We start from the raw sequence: 19765 nt of genomic DNA, 5'->3' as shown, positions 1-19765 counted from the left end.
TATTATTTAACAAAATTATTTTTTTTAAATTGTTTTTAAATTTTTTTTTCAAATTGTTTTTAAAAAAGTTTTTTCCAAATTTTATTTTTATCAATTTTTTTTTTTTTTGGCAAAAGAATTTATGACAAAAAAAAATTTTTTGAAGAAAAAAAATTCGGGTTCAAAAATTTTCTCGATTTTGACCCATTGTAAAAAAAATATCCAAAATTCAATTTTATCCCGGTTATAGCAACCGAGCCGGAAGAATTCCCGATATATTGATATATGAATCATGTATGTAAGTTATTTGAGCACTACGGAAAGTTGTTTTCAACATACAGACGGCAGACGGACATGGCTATATACACCTTGTTGGGCTGCAAATGAAACATTTAGAAATTACAAATAGAATAACAAACTTATATATCGTCCTCTCAATAAAACGATAGTATATAAGCATATTTGGTGATATTCTACTTCCACAAAGTGGGTCAAAAGATCAATTGAAATATTACTTTTGTTCTAGATGTCTACTAACACATTATTGCATAATAAGAATCTACATAACTGATTCTATATGTGGTCAAAATTTGGTGATATTCTACTTCCATAAGGTGGGTCAAAAGATCAATTGAAATATTACTTTTGTTCTAGATGTCTACTAACACAAAAATTTTAAATTATTTCCAAATTGCAAAAAATTATATATACACTATTGTTTTATTAAGGGGGCGATAAATCGTTGCCACTTATGGTGAAGGATATAAAAATACACCTGCCATGTGATGGATGATGAAACTTATGTACTTACTGGCTTATTTGTACAACTTCCGGTTCAAGATTTTTATGTGGCTGATGAAAGAGGTAATGTTCAAGAATAATTTCGGACAAAAAAACATACAAAATTCCGCAAGAAGTTTCTTGTGTGGCAAGCCATTTGCAGTTGTGGCAAAAGAAGCCAATGATTTGTGAAATCAGGCACAATAAAAACAGAAATTTATATTACGGAGTGTCTACAAAATAGCCTTTACCTTTCTAAAAACAGCACAGAGTGCTTTTATATTTCTGACCAGATTCTGCATCATGGCACTATGGAAAAAAAGCCTTTAAATGGTATTCAAACAATAATATCAATTTTGTAACACTTGAGGCAAATCCACCCATCTGTCCACGAACTTCAGCCAGTGGAAAGATATTCAGCTTTTCTAAAAAATAGAGTTAAAGAACACAGAAAATGTATCCCAGAAAACGTATAAGAGGATTTTCGTAAAAAGTGGATAAATTTATAAATAGCGAGTAATATGCCAATATCTAAATGTTTAATGAATTTGTACAATAAATTTACATATTGTTGAAAATTTTGACATTGGACGGTTTAACATAATTTAACATAATACATGTATAAGTTTTTTTTTGGCTCCCTCTTTATATAACAGTTGTCTTTATAACTAAAAATGAAATTATTTATAAACTTCTTTGATATTCGTGTTATGAACAAATAAACTGCTGAATAACTTAATATGGTTACTTTACGATTCACATGATGTATCAATCAAAACAAACATTTTTGTGATTAAGGATTTACCATATTATGTTGTTCTCGGAGCTCTTATGGATGGATCATATTCTGAGAAGAACATATTTTGATATAATGATTCATCATAAAAATGGTTGTCACAAACATATACTTGTTTACTGCAACCATATGTATGATTTATACAATCATGTGATTTGTAAATTAACCATAATATGGTTACCACAATCATTTTTTTCATGTTCATTTATTTATTGTATCTTCATTATTTAATGAACTAACAATAAGTGGTTCAAATCTTATATCTAATAATTATTATTTAATTAGTCCAGTCAGTGCCGGACGAAAAATTTTTTATTCATGGTTGTTTTGGTTAAATTCGCATTCTTCCTTCTAGATTAGGTCTGCCACAACCATATAAATAGTTATTGTGACTATAATATAGTGACTATAAATAGTTATTCAACTATATTTTTTCTCTGCACACATTTACAAATAAATATAAATTTCAAATCTATCTCTCAATTCGTCATTATTACATGTGTATCACCATAATTTTAATACGATATTAATTACCGCAATTTGTTAACAATATTTAAATAAACAAAAAACCGCTCAACTCGATGGCAGTAAATTGAATATAAATCTTTTGTGCACATTTATCACAATGTATGTTCTATACATAGATATTATTGAAAAACAAGTTGTGAGAAAAAAGGATTTCAATTTTTCTGTGCATAATAATCGGCTTTAATATTTCACTTCAAAGCACCAGGACAACGAAATCACGAAAAATAAAACACCAACGAAAAAAACTATAATACCCAGTAGTAAAAAAACTAAAGCCCACAAGTGTCATTTCAATAAATAAATCAAATGTACTCAAGAGAATTGCCAATTTGATGAGTGAACAGTGGTGGGAGCAGAAATAGCATTGGTTTTAGAAAAGGGTTAACTAAATAAAGGACTTTGTCAACACAACTACTGTTTAATTGAGTTGTTGCACAATATTGCACAGACACACGTAATTATTTACATGTGTGATTGTCGCTTTAAATAAATATTTGCTAAAAGGCATAATTAAAATTTTATCACATGCCATGATTACGTATGAAAATAATTTTATGCTAAAGTAAATAAATTATATATTGCAATAATAAACAATAAATAAATGCTTGGCTATAAAAATTGTTATTATTGATTGTGTGGCTATTTTATTTAGGGTGTGGAGGAGCTGAACAAATATTTATTGGAATTTATAAATGTTAAAAAAGAGAATTTAATTTCAAATAAAATTTAAAAACTGAAATTTAATTTATACATTTATCTGTTTTCAATTCAAAGACTTTAAAGTCATAAATAAAACGTGATGTTTGTTTTAATTTTACACTTTCGTATACAAATTTTATACAATAACACCCCAGCAGTTCTAGGAGATTGTGCAGTACTAGTGATTATACCTATCATTTAGGATGACAACTAGTTAAATAACTAGCTACGAGACTATATCTCTTATAAACAAACCTTCCCCCGACAACTCTCCAATAGATTACTGCTGGTGGGAAAAATAACTACTTTCTAAAGTGCAGTACAAAATAAATGTTCAAAGAGACTACATCCCATGTTACTTAGAGACACTTAAGCAAAAAAGAAAATAAATTTTATAAGAATTATATCCACACAATTTACGAATCAGTCACAAAAAATTGCCGTACAAAATAAACGATTAAAATGACTACACTCTAGATTACTTAGAGACACTTAGGTGACAATTGTCTTCTCACTAGATGACATGGGTGGGATGTATAAAATAACTTCTCAAATGACAAAAAAAAATATATATTGGAGTCAGCCAAGTGACAATTACTGCCTACAAAGGATACATTGACTACTTGCTTAACTTCTGGGCACCTTACAAATATACTTATTTAGTCATGCTCATACATACCTACACACACACTATCGCAGTTACACTTCCGTTTATACACGCAAAAGTCAAAAACGTGTGTATCTAACCACATAAACAACAACAAATAGTTTGAAATTTTGGTTATTTTTGCTTTAGTTGACAGTTTTGGTTTTTTTACCTTTCTCTTTTTTAATCTTTTTTTCTATTTACCATAGGATGTTTCCTGAAATTTCTTTAAACCGCAGCGCATTCCTTTCGTTACGTGTTGTCCTTTTTTTTGACTCTTTCATGACTTTCGTTTCAAGTTAAAACTTTTAGAATAATATGTAATATTGGGGAGCTGGTTTATTATTTTGGTTTGTTTTATTTCAGGCAAGACCATTTGTTACACTCGCATTAAAGTGTAGAAAATTGTATGTCCAAAGAGTGTTTTATAGGCAGGTGTTATTACACATTTACATATGTAAAATCAAAAAATTAACCCCCATATGCATAAACAGTTTATAAATTTATCAAAGGTTTATAAAACAAAATTTCCATACAAAATCTGTTTTATAAACCTTTGATAAATTTATAAACTTTTAATTTTCAAAATTTTTTAAAACGAAATTTTAAAAAAATAAGGAAATTGATTTCTTTTTCAATAAATGAAAACTGCTGTTGTTATTTGGATATCGATTTGAAATTGCAAAATTTCGAGGAAAATTTATTTGTTGGTCACAAATATGTTAAAATTTTGTCCTAAAAGACATTTCGCAGCCTATTATCTAATATTTAATTTCAGATTCTTTCTTTGGACCGCTTGTTACTTGTTTGTAATTTCAAATATCTAGGATATTATCAATACTTTTATATCTGAACTCAAAATTGTCCAAGGCATCAATGTTATACCGACATCGATTAGATTAACAACAGTAATATCTCTCTACTTAAGGATGAATTTTGTTCTCCGCTATATAAAACTCCAATAATGGAAAATTCAGCTAATCGGTACTGCATTTTATTTGAAATTTCTATGCAATTTAAAAAAATTAAATAATAAAACAAGTAGGAAAAACACAAGAAAGAAAGAACTAGTCTTTCAGAGGTACTGAACACTATACTACACCTGGTTCCGAGATACCTTCACATAATGGCCACCTCTGCCAGCAACACAACTAGGCTTAACGCATCTGGATGTTGGACTTCTAGAACATATGGCCACACCACTTGCGATAGGCATGCAGTGTTTTCCATGCTAAAATTTGTGCGATTATTTTATATTTTGTAATATTAGTATGACCGCAGTATTAGTATTTTTGTCGACAATAAGACGGAACTTCTCTCATCTCAGGCAATGCACAAAATGCTCTGTTAAGGCAAGGCCAGCTATCTGACATTACTTCAGTGTGGGTCCCTGCGCACAGAGTCTACTATGAAAATGGAGAGCCAAGTTAGCCAGAATGGGATCTATTTTTGATAGAGCTAGTAAGAATAGGTAAAAACACGAAACAATTTCCACCTTTTCTGGGAATACCCAGCCCTGAGTGTCAAATGTCACAAATTCCTGGGCAACTACATATTAAAAAACCTTGATGAGGTCTCTGGGTCTACACTTAATGACCTACTGTGATATCTTACGGCTTCAGGATGGGTCTACTAACTTTGACTAACTTCAAAAATGGATCCTTTTGATTCTACTTTATCACGTAAACCAACATCGAAAATTGTACAATTATGTTAAATGCTAAATGACGTCAAAGCTTAATGGGGACCGATTTTAATTTGTATCGATATTTTAAATTTTCTATGGAAAATATATTGATATTTTCAATATTTTATAGAAAATTTATCGAAGTTTTTAATTTTCTATAGAAAATTTTATCGAAATTTTAAATTTTCTATTGAAAATTAACCGAAATTTTAAATTTTCTATAGAAAATTTAACAAAATTTTAAATTTTCTATCGAAAATTTATGGAAATTTTAAATTTTTAATCGAAAATTATTGGAAATTTTAAATTTAGTATAGAAAATTTATTCTATTCAAAAAAAGGTTATTTCATAAAAAATATATTTTGTATTTTCGTTTCATATTCCCTTTTTTATACCCTTCACCTTCTCAAGGACTATTTATATTCAAAATTTCAGCTCATTCAAATCATAAATGGATTTTTTTGCGAATTTTTTTTAAAAATTTGAGACCCGAGGTGACCAGCTATGAGGGGCTATGTACTGGCCCCCATTAGCGCTAGGAAGCTGAACAAACGTAAATCAACTCGAAAGCACCTCAGGTCAAACCATGTGGAATTTCGTGAATTTCTATTGGAATATGTCCAATAGTTCCTAAGATACCGAATTATTTCCAAAAAAAAGTTTCTAAATCACTGTGCTTCGTGAGAAGGGTATATATAATTTTGTCATCCCGTATATAATTTCCAATTTTCTGACCCTATAAAGTATATATTTTCTGGATCCTTATAGATAGCGGAGTCGATTAAGCCATGTCCGTCTGTCCGTCTGTCTGTTGAAATTCATTTTCTGAAGACCCCAGATATCTTCGGGATCCAAATCTTCAATAGTTCTGTCGAGAAGTTTCCTATTTAAAATCAGCAAAATCGGTCCACAAATGGCTGAGATATGAGGAAAAACCCAGGACAACCTCGATTTTTGACCTACATATATCTGGATTACTGGATTACATTAATATAGACAATATGGATATCTAATGATAGATATTTTTAATAATATTTTTTAACCCGAATTTTTTTTCACCAAAAAAAAATTAAAAATTTTTTTTTCAAATTTAAAAAAAAAATTTATTAAAAAAATATACTTCCAAAAAATTAAAAAAAACTGCTTTGGAAAAAAAATTTGTTTACCTAAAAATATTTAAAATTTGTATTTTGAAGTATAATTTGGTGAAGGGTATATATGATTCGACTCAGCCGAATATAGCTCTCTAACTTATTATATCTTGGTTCATCCTTTTCATCCACATTTAGCGATATTTTCCATTTTTTTTTTGAGATATTTTCAATTTTCTATAAAAAATTTTGCCACATTTTCCATTTTCTATAGACAATGTATCGATATTTTCAATTTTCTTTGGAAAATTTATTGATATTTTCAATATTTTTCGATATTTTAAATTTTCTATTGAAAATTTATTGATATTTTCAATATAAATTTGGAAATTTATTGATTTGAAAACTAATCGATAATTATTATTAATATTTTATAGAAAACTTACCGATATTTTAAATTTTTCATAAAAAATCTATCGATATTTTGAATATTCAATTGAAAATGTATCGACTTATAATTTGTAAAAGTTTTACAAAATTTTAATGTGCTAAAATACTAACTTATTTTAAAAAAAATCATTAAAATGTATTGTTGGGGGGATAAGCTGCTGCCGATTCAAACTGGTAACTGAAGCCACCGCATCAGGAAACCTTTGGCGAAATTTTTGGAAAACTAGAAATATCTTTATAAAAAACATTTCTATAGAGAAAGCACTAACTTTTAATATGATTTTAAATAACACATATTTTTGAGACTTCATTTTTAAATTGTTTAATTTATACTCTCAACTAAGAGCGCTAAATCTAGTACATTGTTTAAAGGAATTTTAATTTGTCTTACTTTTTTAACACCCATACACTCACACATATTTATACACATACACAGCAGTGAGACACAAACATACAAATACACCATCACATAAATGTGATTAAATTTTTACACATTAAATGAAAATAAAACACACTGAACAAAAAGTCAGAACATAAGAATAAATGAAAATAAAACAAATTTAATTTATTCAAATTCTTGACATTCCCCATTAGCGGTGTTTCCTTAAGTCTACCAGGGATTTTCCGTTGTTCATTTGGTTTTGCCTTTTTTCATTATTATTTTTATTATTTCGCCCTACAAACTTTGCTTATAAATTTCTATTGCAATGTCGTAGCCCTTAGCTTTACAAGTTAAAAAAAGGGAGCAATTGTATTATAATACATGTATGTTTGTCTGTTTTTTAATGTTTTGGTTTGGCTGTGTAAAAGTTTTGCTTACAACAACCGCACTCACTCACTACTTAACTGTCCACTTTGGCTTAGAAATGAATAAATTACTTGTGCTGACTTTTTTATGTCTCCTTTTTGTTTTTTCCTGACATTTTCTAAAAAAATAAAAAAACTACTATAACAGAAAAAACGTTAATAAAAACAAATAAGTAAACGAACCCATTAAACTTTAACTAAATACATTTAATCACTACGTAGTTTTTATTCTACTTAAACTTCTATTGCGAGAGCAGGATTTTATTTCTTTTTTTAATATGTACAATAAAACGTGAAAAAACCTTATAGGAGTTCTAGATCATGACGTTTTGAATTTTTATTTTTATTTTCTGCTTTTCCTGTTTTTTTGAGTTAAGGTTTATTTTGCTTTTTAATAATTCTATTTGATTGTTAGAGGGATTTATATTTTAATCTCAATTATGAATGAATGCTGTAAAAATGTATAATCATATTTTTTTATATTTAATTGTCTTCTATTAAATTAAGACCACTTAAAAAATAGGTTTCGACGAAATTAAAGTGAAATGGTAAATACTTTATTAGACGACATAAGTTGTGTTTTTTTCAATAAAATAGTTATGTGTAATTATAATTTTATGGAAATAATGTGAGCCAGCAGAAATTGTAAATTTTTAGGGGGATTTTTGTGTAAACATTATTTAGTTTAATTAGTTTACTTTGTAGTAATGCTTGGTGGAATGGCTTTTTTAAAAGTTAGCTTTTATTTTGAATATTTGTACAATATAAATTTATTCAAAGTATTATTCATAGTTAGCTATGAGCTCTTCTCATCTTTCTGGCAAGATATGGATTCCGCGCCAAATGAACTGCTCGACTTTTGAGACCAAATATCCCAGAGACAGCGTTCTGCATCGATCGAAAGAAATAATAGTTGGACGAGCCAAGGTCTTGCCTTTAATACAAGGGGGAGTCAAAAACTCCCAACAATGTTCGCTTTTAACTAATCAGTTTCGTTTGGTACTGGTTCTCTGTGATGGTCGCGCCAGATTTCAGCAGCTCACTTTTGGTCCCACAAAATACAGATCATTGCTTTAGCGCCATGGAAATTTGGCTTTGGTGTCGATTCGCCTTGTTGGCCCAGCATCACATACGATATCTTTCGCTTCGGGTTAGCGTAATGGATCCATTTCTCATCGCAAGTAATGATTCGGGTAACAATTATTTTCTTTTATAGTGTTCAAGCAGCATTTTGGACATGCAGAATCGTCTTTCAAAGTCTCTAGCCTACAATTCGTATGATACCCAATTTCCATGCATTTGGATGAATCCTGCTGCTCGCAAACGTTTTCAAATTGCTGCTTGAGTAGCTCCCAATGATTTTGCAAGCTGTTGTTGAGTTTTACAACAATCTTCATGGAATAATACCTGGTCTTGCCGATAATTGTCTTTCGTGTCAAAATCACCACTTCTGTTTCGTTAAATTAAGGCTCATTTTGATATGACATTTTTGTTTGTGTAAAACATTTTCAAATTACACCCTCAAAGCTAATGAGTTTTGCTCAGAATGTTCGACATTGTCCAGTGACTCATAGGAGCCTAAACCATCCTCTTGAAATTTTTACTGTATGTTTCTTCCTATCTGTAAAGAACAAAAGCATACTTTTTTTTTGAAATTTCAAGTAGTAAATAGTTTTTATGGAATATGTGGTGAATCTGGTGAATTATAATTGTGCCATTGTGTACTTCTTGGCTGAAAATTTGCGAAATTTGAAAAATGGGCGTGGCATTTCATTATCAATTCCAAGTAAATATATATTTTTCAATATCTGCAGAACTATAATTGTGATAGTCTTCAAACTTTATAAAAATCAATTTCTTATCAGTGCATGAAGTTTAACCAAAAATGTGACAGATCGGATCAGGGGGTATGGACACTCCCATACAAAGTAAATAGTTATTTTCGTATATCAGGAGAACTATAGTTGTGGAAGCCTTAAAATTTCGCCCGAATATCTCTCTAATTATTGTTCATAGTTTGACTTAAAATGGGCTGTATTGTATTAGTGGTCATAGCACCTGAGGTACTATAATCGTAAAAGAATTTAAACTTTGAAAACATTAATTTCTTATCAATATACGGATTTTGTCTGAAAATGGGCGGGATTGTATTAGTGGGCGTGGCACCTCCCATACAAAGTAAATAGTTTTTTTTCCATTATCTAAGGAACTATAACACTGTATGTAATTTTTTAAGTCATGGAAATATAATCATATACGGACACCACTACGTGATAAAAGACCAAAAAAAAATACCCGTGTTTCCCAGTTTTTGCCCTATGCCATACACTTTTTTATGGGCCCCCAAATATTAGGGGCCTCGCTGTCATTTTTGCATAAAAGTGTTCATTTTCTCAGGCTTATATCTTGCAAACAGTTTGGAATTTTGATTTACTCTCTGAGGCAAAGTTATAGCCCTTGTAATAAAGAACAAGAATTGTGAACATATCAAAATCAAAAAAGCTTCATCTTCAAGATCAAAATCGCAAAAAACTTTAAAAAAAAATCAATTTTTTAATTGTGTAATTGTGAAAGTCTTCAAACTTTATGGGAATCAATTTCGTATCACTGCATGAAGTTTAACCAAAAAAAAATGGGAGGGAAAAGGTACAAGGGGTGAGCCACATCCCATTCAAAGTTAAATTTTGTTTCTATATAACTCTCTAATTTTACATATACATATTTATTTTTAACTCTAAACTTTTTATTTCATTACAATACGGGTAGTGAAGCACGCCGTGTTTTAGTTGGTATTTTATAAATTTTCTGTTATTTCTAGAAGCAAAATTATTGTTTCAATCTCACTTTAAAATTACAGCTAGATAGCCACTGGCTGCTTCTACATTTGAATTAATGAAAATGTGATTCGCTAAAATCTACTTAAATTTATGTGCTCATTTGCAACACGAGAGTCAAGTACATATGTCTTGACTTGGAGTAAAACGTCATGAAATATTTGAAGTTATTATTTATATTCAAATCACTTATCGAAACGGATATTTATAATACAGACTTCTACTTTATTTTTACATCGTTAAATTGTGTCTACATTTGAAATGATGAAAATGTAATCATTTAAAAAGTATTTAAAGGCAAAATATTGCTTTAAATATTTATGATCCCACAACATTTATAAAAATAAACAAATTTTTTCAGCATTTTAAACATTTTATTTCAATTATATAAAACTTTTGTTGATTGGCACTTTAATTTAAAAAAAAAACTAGCTATTAATTGCATATAAAAATACAATACAAAAAATAAAAACTTGCAGCTGCAATTTTCCATTAATCATAGATTGATTTACAGTAAATTAAAAAAATGTAAAACTTAACTAATGCACAATTTATGTTTTTCCTAGTTACAAATGAATTCTTTCACACACAGTAGTTAATTAAAATATATTTTATTTATTTATTTTATTTTTGTTTACAAATTAACAAACACTTTTGTAAATATTTGAAAAGCAAAAAGTAGTTTATCATGTACTTAGTTTTTTTTTTGTTATAAATAATATAAATATATTCCAAAATGGTAAATAATTATATAAAATTTCTTTATTGTTTTTAGCTCCGCAAACCAGCATCCACTCTCTCAATTCCTGGCTCGATGAAAACACCTTCCATTGCGAATCGGGAACAGATCTCATCAGGATGCAACGAAGAAGCAGCAGAGGCGTTAGTTGGCATAAATACCGACTATCCAAGGTATGAAATGTATGTATAACCAAACGCCATGCTAGTAAATAATCATCCAATTTACTACTAATCAAATTTAAATATAAAATCCTTTTTTCCTTTAAATCATATATTAGCTAGAGTACAAACGTAGTTGAGAAAGATGATACTTTAGATGGTATTTAGTGTATTAAGATCCATTAAATCCATACATTTAAATGCTAAACTTAAATATAAACAACAAAGGCACATACATACCTATATAAACATTAGGGTGGCCTTAATTGTTCACTTTATCGATGTTCGATGATGCCAAGTTGTTAAAGTTCTGCCTCATCGAAATACCAAATACTAAAAATTTTATCAAAATCGGATCAAGTTTTGAAGTTCGATAAGTGCATAATAAGGGCTTCCTTAATGTGTAATCGTATTTGTTGTTTGTATTTCAAAAGTATTCATCTTCCTTTACCTAAACACTAGTCAATATATGGAAAAATGATCCGTTTCACAAAATCGTATTAGTGTTGACTAAAGTAGTTTGTCCTTTTTATTTTCCTACTTACTGCATTGTAGTTGTTATTGTGACATTTAGTACTTTTTTCTTTGCTCTCTCAACAAAGTACTAGCAACTATCGTTCCAATTAACATGCGATTACTTTTAAATTAACTTAATCTATGTTCTTTTTATACAAATAAGTAGTTTTTAGTTCTACATTTATTTTTTCTACATCTAGAAAACTTTTATCAGTAGGTATAAGCTAAAGTAAAAGAGACACAAATTAGAGAAGAAAAAAAACCATCAACAAGAACATTTTAATATGACCATTACCCATTCCAAACAACATTTTATTTAAATGTCCGTATGTGTAATCACATCAAGGGTGCATTTACATGATAAAGCAAAAAAAAAAGAAAAAAAAGAAAAAGAATATATTCTAAACCATTCATTCCATTTACCAGTAAAACCTCATGCAAGTGTAAAGGAAACATGTTTTAGAAATACATATATTCCTTAACAACTTTATTGAAATCTTTATTTCCTATTTATTTACATGTACACATTTTGTACGAAACATATAAATACACACTCTCTATATTAATTTGTTTGTACCCGGCAGTGTTTGGATTTCATTATATTTTCTGTGAATCTGTATTATACGTTATTGCCTCATTGGATATGGAGGAAATAAAAATGGACGACAAGGCATTAGACCTTACCCGTCAATTTTGTTAAAACATGGTAAATAAGTTAATTATGGTGACTTTTTATGGGAGGTGACTAACCCCCTGTACCTTTCCCTGCCATTTTTTGGTTAAACTTCATTCAGTGATACGATATTGCTTCATGTATAGTTTGAAGACTTTCACAATTATAGCTCTCCAGATATTGGAAAATAACAATTTATATTGTATGATATGTGTCACGCCCACTTATACATTCCCGCCCATTTTCAGAAAAAATCCATATAATGATAAAGAATGAAGATTAAATTATTACGTTGAAAGGCAAACGCCGCTCTTTACGTAACAAAGTGTTGTTGTAAATTACCTTCATTGAAATAATGGATATTTTTAATGGTAGGATCAATTTTAGAACCGACATCCCTTTCAATGAAGGCTTTATTAATCCTTGGTAATGACTCGATTCAAGCTAATGTCACACCACTTAATACTTATACAAAAAATAAATCTCGATATATCGAATTTTTCGATTTAACGAATGGGACTAACGACATATCGTTCGTTATACCGGGATATGCCTGTACATCAAAAACCTTTTCCGAAGCAAAAAGGATAATAAATCTAAACAATATCATTTAAGCAATGATGTTTTAATCCCTTGAGGACCAAGGCTTTAAATCGGTGAAAAAGTTTTATTTTTTTATGAAATATTGAAAATAAGGAATTCAGGAAGTTTGTGAAGGACCTCAAAGGGACCTGGAACCGTTGCATCAGCATCAGCCAAAAGATAAAAAAAACTCATAGATTTTTGTTTAAATTTTTTTAATATATTGATTAGTTTTGTAACTTTTATAATATTTTCTATTACAAATCAATTTTATGGTATTTTACGAAATAGTACATTTTATCATTACAACATAAATAATCACCACAATGAGAACATGAAATAATATACCTTTATTCTGGGAAAGCTCCAAAGATGATAGTGTACTTCAAAATACTTTTGAAAAAGGGTCAAAATATGTTTTGTTTTCATTTTGTAAGCTTATTATTGTTATGGTGCTTATAAGTACCGTCGGTCGACAAAGGGTTAAAATACATATCACTACATATTGTGCATTATTATTTTAACCATAATGTAAGGAAAAAATATGTCGAAAATATTAACTGATACCATCAAATGTTCCTTAAAGTATTATTTAAAATATCTATATAGATTTATACCTAAATTCTCTATCAAAATAAAAATATCTTTGGGCTAAATTGGCATTTCACTCAAGCGAATTTTTAAATTAAAATGTTTTTCACGTTATGGAGACAGAACTCGTATCATTCATTTTTAACTTTGTATACCCTACACCATCATAGTGGGTGTCTTTCTGAGACGATTAAACGATGTCCGTCCGTCCGTCTGGTTGGCTGGCTGGCTGTCCATGTAAACCTTGTGCGCAGAGTACAGGTCGCAATTTTGAAGATATTTCGATCAAATTTGGTACATATTATTTTTTTGGCCCAAGGACCTAGCCTATTGAAACTGGCTGAAATCGGTCCATTATTTCACCTAGCCCCCTTACAAATGTCCTTCCGAAATTAGACTTTATCGGTCATAAATATTTAATTTATATATGTATCTCCACAAATTGCGCTCCAAATAAGTTTTATATATACAAAATTCATGTCACCAAATTTTTTTACGATCGGTTCATAATTAGTCATAGCTCCGAAAATCACTTTAACGTGCATAAATCGCTTAAAAATGTTGGTATACTCACAAAATTCAACATAGTAAGCTCTCATATAGACATAAATCACACGACCTAATTTTATGATGATCGGTCCATAATTGGTCATAGCCCCCATAAAGGGCCCACTTTCGAAAATCACTCAAAAATATAAATTATGGAAATTTTCAAAGAAAAATGTGAATTGTGAAAATTAAATTTTTAAATTTAATATTTTCATGATTTTTTCTTATTGGATGATTTTTAAAACTTAATATAGAAATGATATTGAGTGATAAAAATAATAACATACTATGATAAATTATATGTATTGGTATCAAAATGTTGTAATATATTTTAAATATTGAATAAAAATATACTTCTTATTCCACTAATTTTACACGAATTTCGATAAATCCTTTTTAAGGACCTTAATCGTACCAACTATTGTCTTTCTATATATAAAAACTTTAAAATCTAGTTTTAATATGTGATCAAAAATTATGAAATCTCCATTTCTAATGTTATTAAAATATATGAACTTTGAACCAATATTAAAAACAAATTAAAGTGAATTTCGATGAACATCTGAAGAACTTAAAATTTTGTGTTCTAATATTATAAAAAGAGCAAAGGTTCAAAACTTTATTAATTTTATCGAAATATTTCGTTTTGTCAATTATATGAATTTAATATTCCTCATAAGTTATGTGGTAAGATATGCAGTATGTGCAAATACAATAATTAAAAGTAGTGCATACTTTCAGGATTATTTAATAATGATATCAGTGCGTATACATAAGTGTTAATTAAATATTACTCATACGCAATGTAACATAATTTGCTTGATATACAATAGAAATATAATATGCTGATTGCAAGAAATGTAAATAACTATGAAAATATCTACTAGACTGCCTAAATTACATAAAACTTATGTAAAAGTCTTAGCTTTCAGAAATTGTGAACGACAATAACTTCCAGAATCGATTTAACGATGTCGGTCTGTCCGGCCATGTTAACCTTCCAGTTAAACTAGAGATCGCACATTTCAAAGATAACTGCATATAATTTGACAACCGACCTTCTGTTTGACCAAGTTATTTTGATAATATCGATAGACAGTTACAACTCAATACAAATAAACCAGCAAATAAGAATTCTCATTCGGATACAAAATAAATGAACGTAAGCAAAACAATGCTTTTGTTAATGCTACTTGCTGTAAAAGCTTACAATATAGTAAATAAACAGTTCATTTGGAACAAAAGTTACTCCACCAGGTTAACAAGCAATAGAGCGGCATGATACATAAATATTCGTGTAACTCCTAGAGGCAGCAACGTTCGAAAAATGTTGCCTGTTTACATGCAACACTTTTATAGACCAAAAATTACAATACGGATTTAAATATCTCCTCATTGTTTGATTGTCCGAAATCAAAAATCTGTTAATACATAAAAAACTGTAAAGCTGGCACGTATCTAAAAAAGGAATTATATCAGAACTTATTAAAGTACATACTAGGTTACTAGTATGTATATTGTCACTTACTTATATGAGTTTAATTGGCTTATAGAAAAATTACTCATAACTTTTACTAGTTTCAAAAACTTGGTACTTAGTTTAAATTAGAATTATTGGAAAGTTCTTAGTAAAACAGAACAATTAATTAAACTTTAAAAAGAAAAACTCACTTAACTGAAAAGTACAGAAATATACAAAGTTAATGATTTGAAATTGCGGGGAATCAATAACAACCCAAACAAATTTATTAGCCAATTGGAAGTTGTTATATGCCTTTAAATATTAGTTATTAGAAAAAATCTAATAATTCGATATGAAAAAAAACCGACTGTATAGTTTATTGCAGCAGAGTTCAATTAAATCTCGAAAAAAAAAGTTTTTGCTCACCAAAAACTAACTAAAAAAAATCAGATATTTTGCGAAATAATATCATAAACTTTCATAAATGCTAACATGGCCTTTATCATTGCCATCTTTATGTAATTTATTTTGCCTATAATTTCTTGATATTTATTTATTAAGGAACTTTTCTTTTATTCACATATTAAAAATATCAAAATCATACTGTGAAAAAATCATAACTTATTTTCGCCTATACATTTTTTTCCTATTTACAATTTAGTTTTTTTCCATTACACAAATAAAGTTCTGAAAGGTTTATGAAAGTATATATTGCCATTTTCAGCAAACTCATAAATACAGTAACATTTTGCAAAACTTTCTATATCATCAGTTTATTCGAACTTATACACTGAACTACATGGAACAGAACATTTCCAACTGTGTTACCACATAAACATTTGTTAAAAAGTTCTGTTTTTTTTTTGCTCTCTGTATCTTACAATTTTGCTCTCCTCCATGTTCATACGATTTCCTTTACACCAATTCGTACAACCAACAAACAGCAAACAAATGCAATAGTGGGAGAAAAAAAAAATATTTTTGTTTTTGTATGTAGTTTAACTAGCACTACATTTGTCTATCAATATGAGAAATGTTTCATATAATTTAAAAACTGAATAATCACATGCTCACATATACAGAAAGTACTTACTCATACATGTAGATGTCATGTACATATATACACACATATTCAATCATATAGTACAGTGGTTCGTAGGACATAATATTAGCTAAAGTTTCGAAAGACCATTTATTAAAAAAATATCATAATTTTGTGTGCTGTTCATTAAGTTTAGTGAATTAATATAATTTTCATTTATTTAATAAATTATAATGCTAAAATTTGTCTTACGTTCAGAAAATAGCTGAATTATTGTTTTATCCGTTAGTTTGCGTCTTTTATTCTTATTTCCAGCATAAGGTTTGTGACAGTACTGCGACTTATTTTAACTTTTTTGTTATAGCGACAACTATACTCATTTGTAGTTTACTTTCCCTAAGGGGATCTAGTTTCAAAGTGATATGGACCGATTATAGTTCTAATACTTTATATAGAAGGAAGCTGATGATTTAACGTAGCGTTGTCCTACGAAAGATAAATTGACCCCAATTAGGCTCTCTCTGTGAACTAGCGCATAAGCATCTCTGCTGCTATTAATTAACTATATTTTTATATCAGATTTGTTTAAAATTCATTCATACATTCATATAAACAAGTGATGTGATGTGTTCTATCTTCGAAATTACTTTTCTAATTAAAACAAAACTTTCGGCTGATAAAGCTGTCGCTGGCTTGACAATTTTTGGCTGAGAGATATTCGCGTTGCTCCAGAACACAGATTCAATTGTAGTGGGAATGAATGTGAATAAGTAGATCTAGTACAATATGCCGCGGCTAAATCGGACCAGCATATTATTGATTCTGTAAGGTTTTTTTTCGAACGGACAAATTGTTTGACAAGATAATTGTTTGGGAAAATAAAAGTTCTTCTTCATAAGACTCGGGGCGTTCCGGAGTGTTTATTCATTTGTCGAATAATGAATGTTTTTCTCCACTCCAAAAAACTATTTATTTTGTATAAGAAAGCCACAGAAATTTGCAAATGTTCACTTGAAATCAGTAGAGAAATTCAGGAATATATTCCTTATTAAATAGAGAATCAACAGCTCTCTAATGTTCAAAAATCACATTTCTAAAATTGTGTAGCCTCAACTATAAATTCAGTTGCTACTACGAATCAGTTTTCTTTGTGTATATGAGGGATTTCATGTCAAGTGAACAAACTTTTGAAATCTATGTCTTACGATCGGGATGAAATTTGCACCAAGGTTAGTTCTATTGGATAGTAATTCAGACAAAATTTGTCAACAAGGTCGAAAACTCTCTAGTTAGAGGGGGTCAAAATTTTAAATTTTGCCAAGCAGGTGTTTTTTCTCATCCATGTAACTTGTTACCTATTGTTCTTAGCAAAATGTGTCCTAAATATTTTAGATAGCTATTTCTTAAATTTTTTGAAAAAAAATAAAAATAAAAACTTTTTAATGTTTTTTTCCGAAATCAAAAACTTTTTTAATTTTTTTTCAAAATGGGCCTTTTTTCTCAAAAGTAAGCTTGGATATTTTCCTTGAAGACCTATTTGGTCGCTTAGTGGGATGCGATTTGGATATCTATCAAAATATATGTTTTGTAACTCAAAACATACAATTTTTGAATTCTTTTTTTGCAAAATCAAAAATTTTGCAGACTTTTTGGGCAAATGCTTACGAAAATTTTGTCTCGTTCTCTTAAGGAGATCATATCAGGTTTTTTTAAGGTTTTGCGACTATTGAGGTAGTAGCAATGTCAGCTTCATAACGAGTCTGTAACAGTCACTTCTTTGAGTCTCGAGTGCTACTCTGTATTTTGATTTTATTTTTTTTTATTTTATTTTGATTTTAGCTAAATTGACTGCTAATTTGATTCTCTTATCTTATTGATTATATTCCAAGTGTCTTCGCAGTAAAACTTGAAATGAGATTTAAACATTAAGTCAGCTGATATAACCAAACTTTTTTTATGTTTGCACTTCTTCGATTTTCCGTTTAATTGTAGTCCTTTAAAAACAATCCATTTAATTGCACGTACATACTACAACTGAGCTTAGTTTACAAATATGAATATACTGTGGCTTTTGACTACAATCTCGTTAAATCCATAAGCCTTTTTTAAATCCAATCAAGACAATTCTCAGAATGCAAAAGCAAACAACAACAAAAAAACAGCATCATTGAAACTACTGTTTAAAACAACAGCAAACATAGAAGCAATAAATAGTATGAATGCATAAATGGACAGCAAGTATAAATGTGTCAGGAGTAACAAACAAATGGAAAAATTCCTGCTACCAAATACTACACAAACAACTTGCAAATGAAAAAAAAAAACAAACGGAAAACAAAAAATTATAAAAACCAAACCAAAAAAGAAACTTTTTTACATAAAACCACAAGCTCAAATCTATAGACATACTCACACACATAGCAACCAAACACTAGCACTAGTCCTTTTACACACAAACATACATAAGTACACCAGCACATACGCACACACTCAGTCACACATGTATGTATAAATACTTGAACTTTTACGTTCGTCCTGTAAAATGTGCGAACGTGTTGGTTAGAACATTTAAGTGTGACTCTCTGTGATGATGAGAAAGCATGTGTATATAAGTCTGAATAAATATGCGTGCGTGCATAAGTGTGTTGGTTGGTAAGCTGCTGCTTATAAGCATCCCAGCAGTTCTGAAAGACTGTCCAAATCTAGTGATTTTACCCATCATTTAGGGTGACAACTAGTTAAATAACTAGCTACGTGACTAGTTATTTTAACACAAGCAATGGAAGCTTTTGGATTACAATGGGACTGTCTAATTGCTGGTCCAAAGTAGTCACCGCATTGGATTCATATACTGGTTAAATAGCGTCAGTTACTCTACTAGCTACCTGATTCGTTACTTGATAAGTTATTTTAACATGTAAATGACCTCAAATAGTCAGCTTAAAAATTGTCATAGACCACAGGCAGTCCAACAAACTTTCCTTCGACAACTCTCCAATAGATTGCTTCTGTTGGGTAAAATAAGTACTTTTTAAAGTTCAGTACAAAATAAACATTTAAAGTGACTTCACTATAGGTTACTAAGAGACAATTAAGTGCCTATTGACTCCACGCTATGTTACATGGGACATCAGTATACTTAAGCAAAAATA

At 29.4% G+C, this 19765-nt stretch overlaps 1 protein-coding gene across 11 annotated transcripts in view; it reads left to right on the top strand.

The window, feature by feature from the left end:
• SK (small conductance calcium-activated potassium channel) overlaps positions 1-19765 on the top strand; it is a 557031-nt gene that overhangs the window by 338522 nt on the left and 198744 nt on the right. For 8 of the 11 annotated variants that reach the window (XM_065507379.1, XM_065507377.1, XM_065507376.1 and 5 more), the window contains exon 4: positions 11074-11219. In XM_065507379.1, the coding sequence (XP_065363451.1) occupies positions 11074-11219 (146 nt within the window). The remainder of the gene's footprint in view (positions 1-11073; positions 11220-19765) is intronic. The other 3 variants (XM_065507378.1, XM_065507374.1, XM_065507373.1) reach the window with 1 other exon arrangement.

Source organism: Calliphora vicina, chromosome 4, assembly GCF_958450345.1.
Source record: "Calliphora vicina chromosome 4, idCalVici1.1, whole genome shotgun sequence".
In the NCBI taxonomy this organism is placed as follows: Eukaryota; Metazoa; Arthropoda; class Insecta; order Diptera; family Calliphoridae; genus Calliphora; species Calliphora vicina.
Note: the sequence above shows the minus strand (reverse complement) of the source record. Positions and strands in the feature narration are given on the sequence as shown.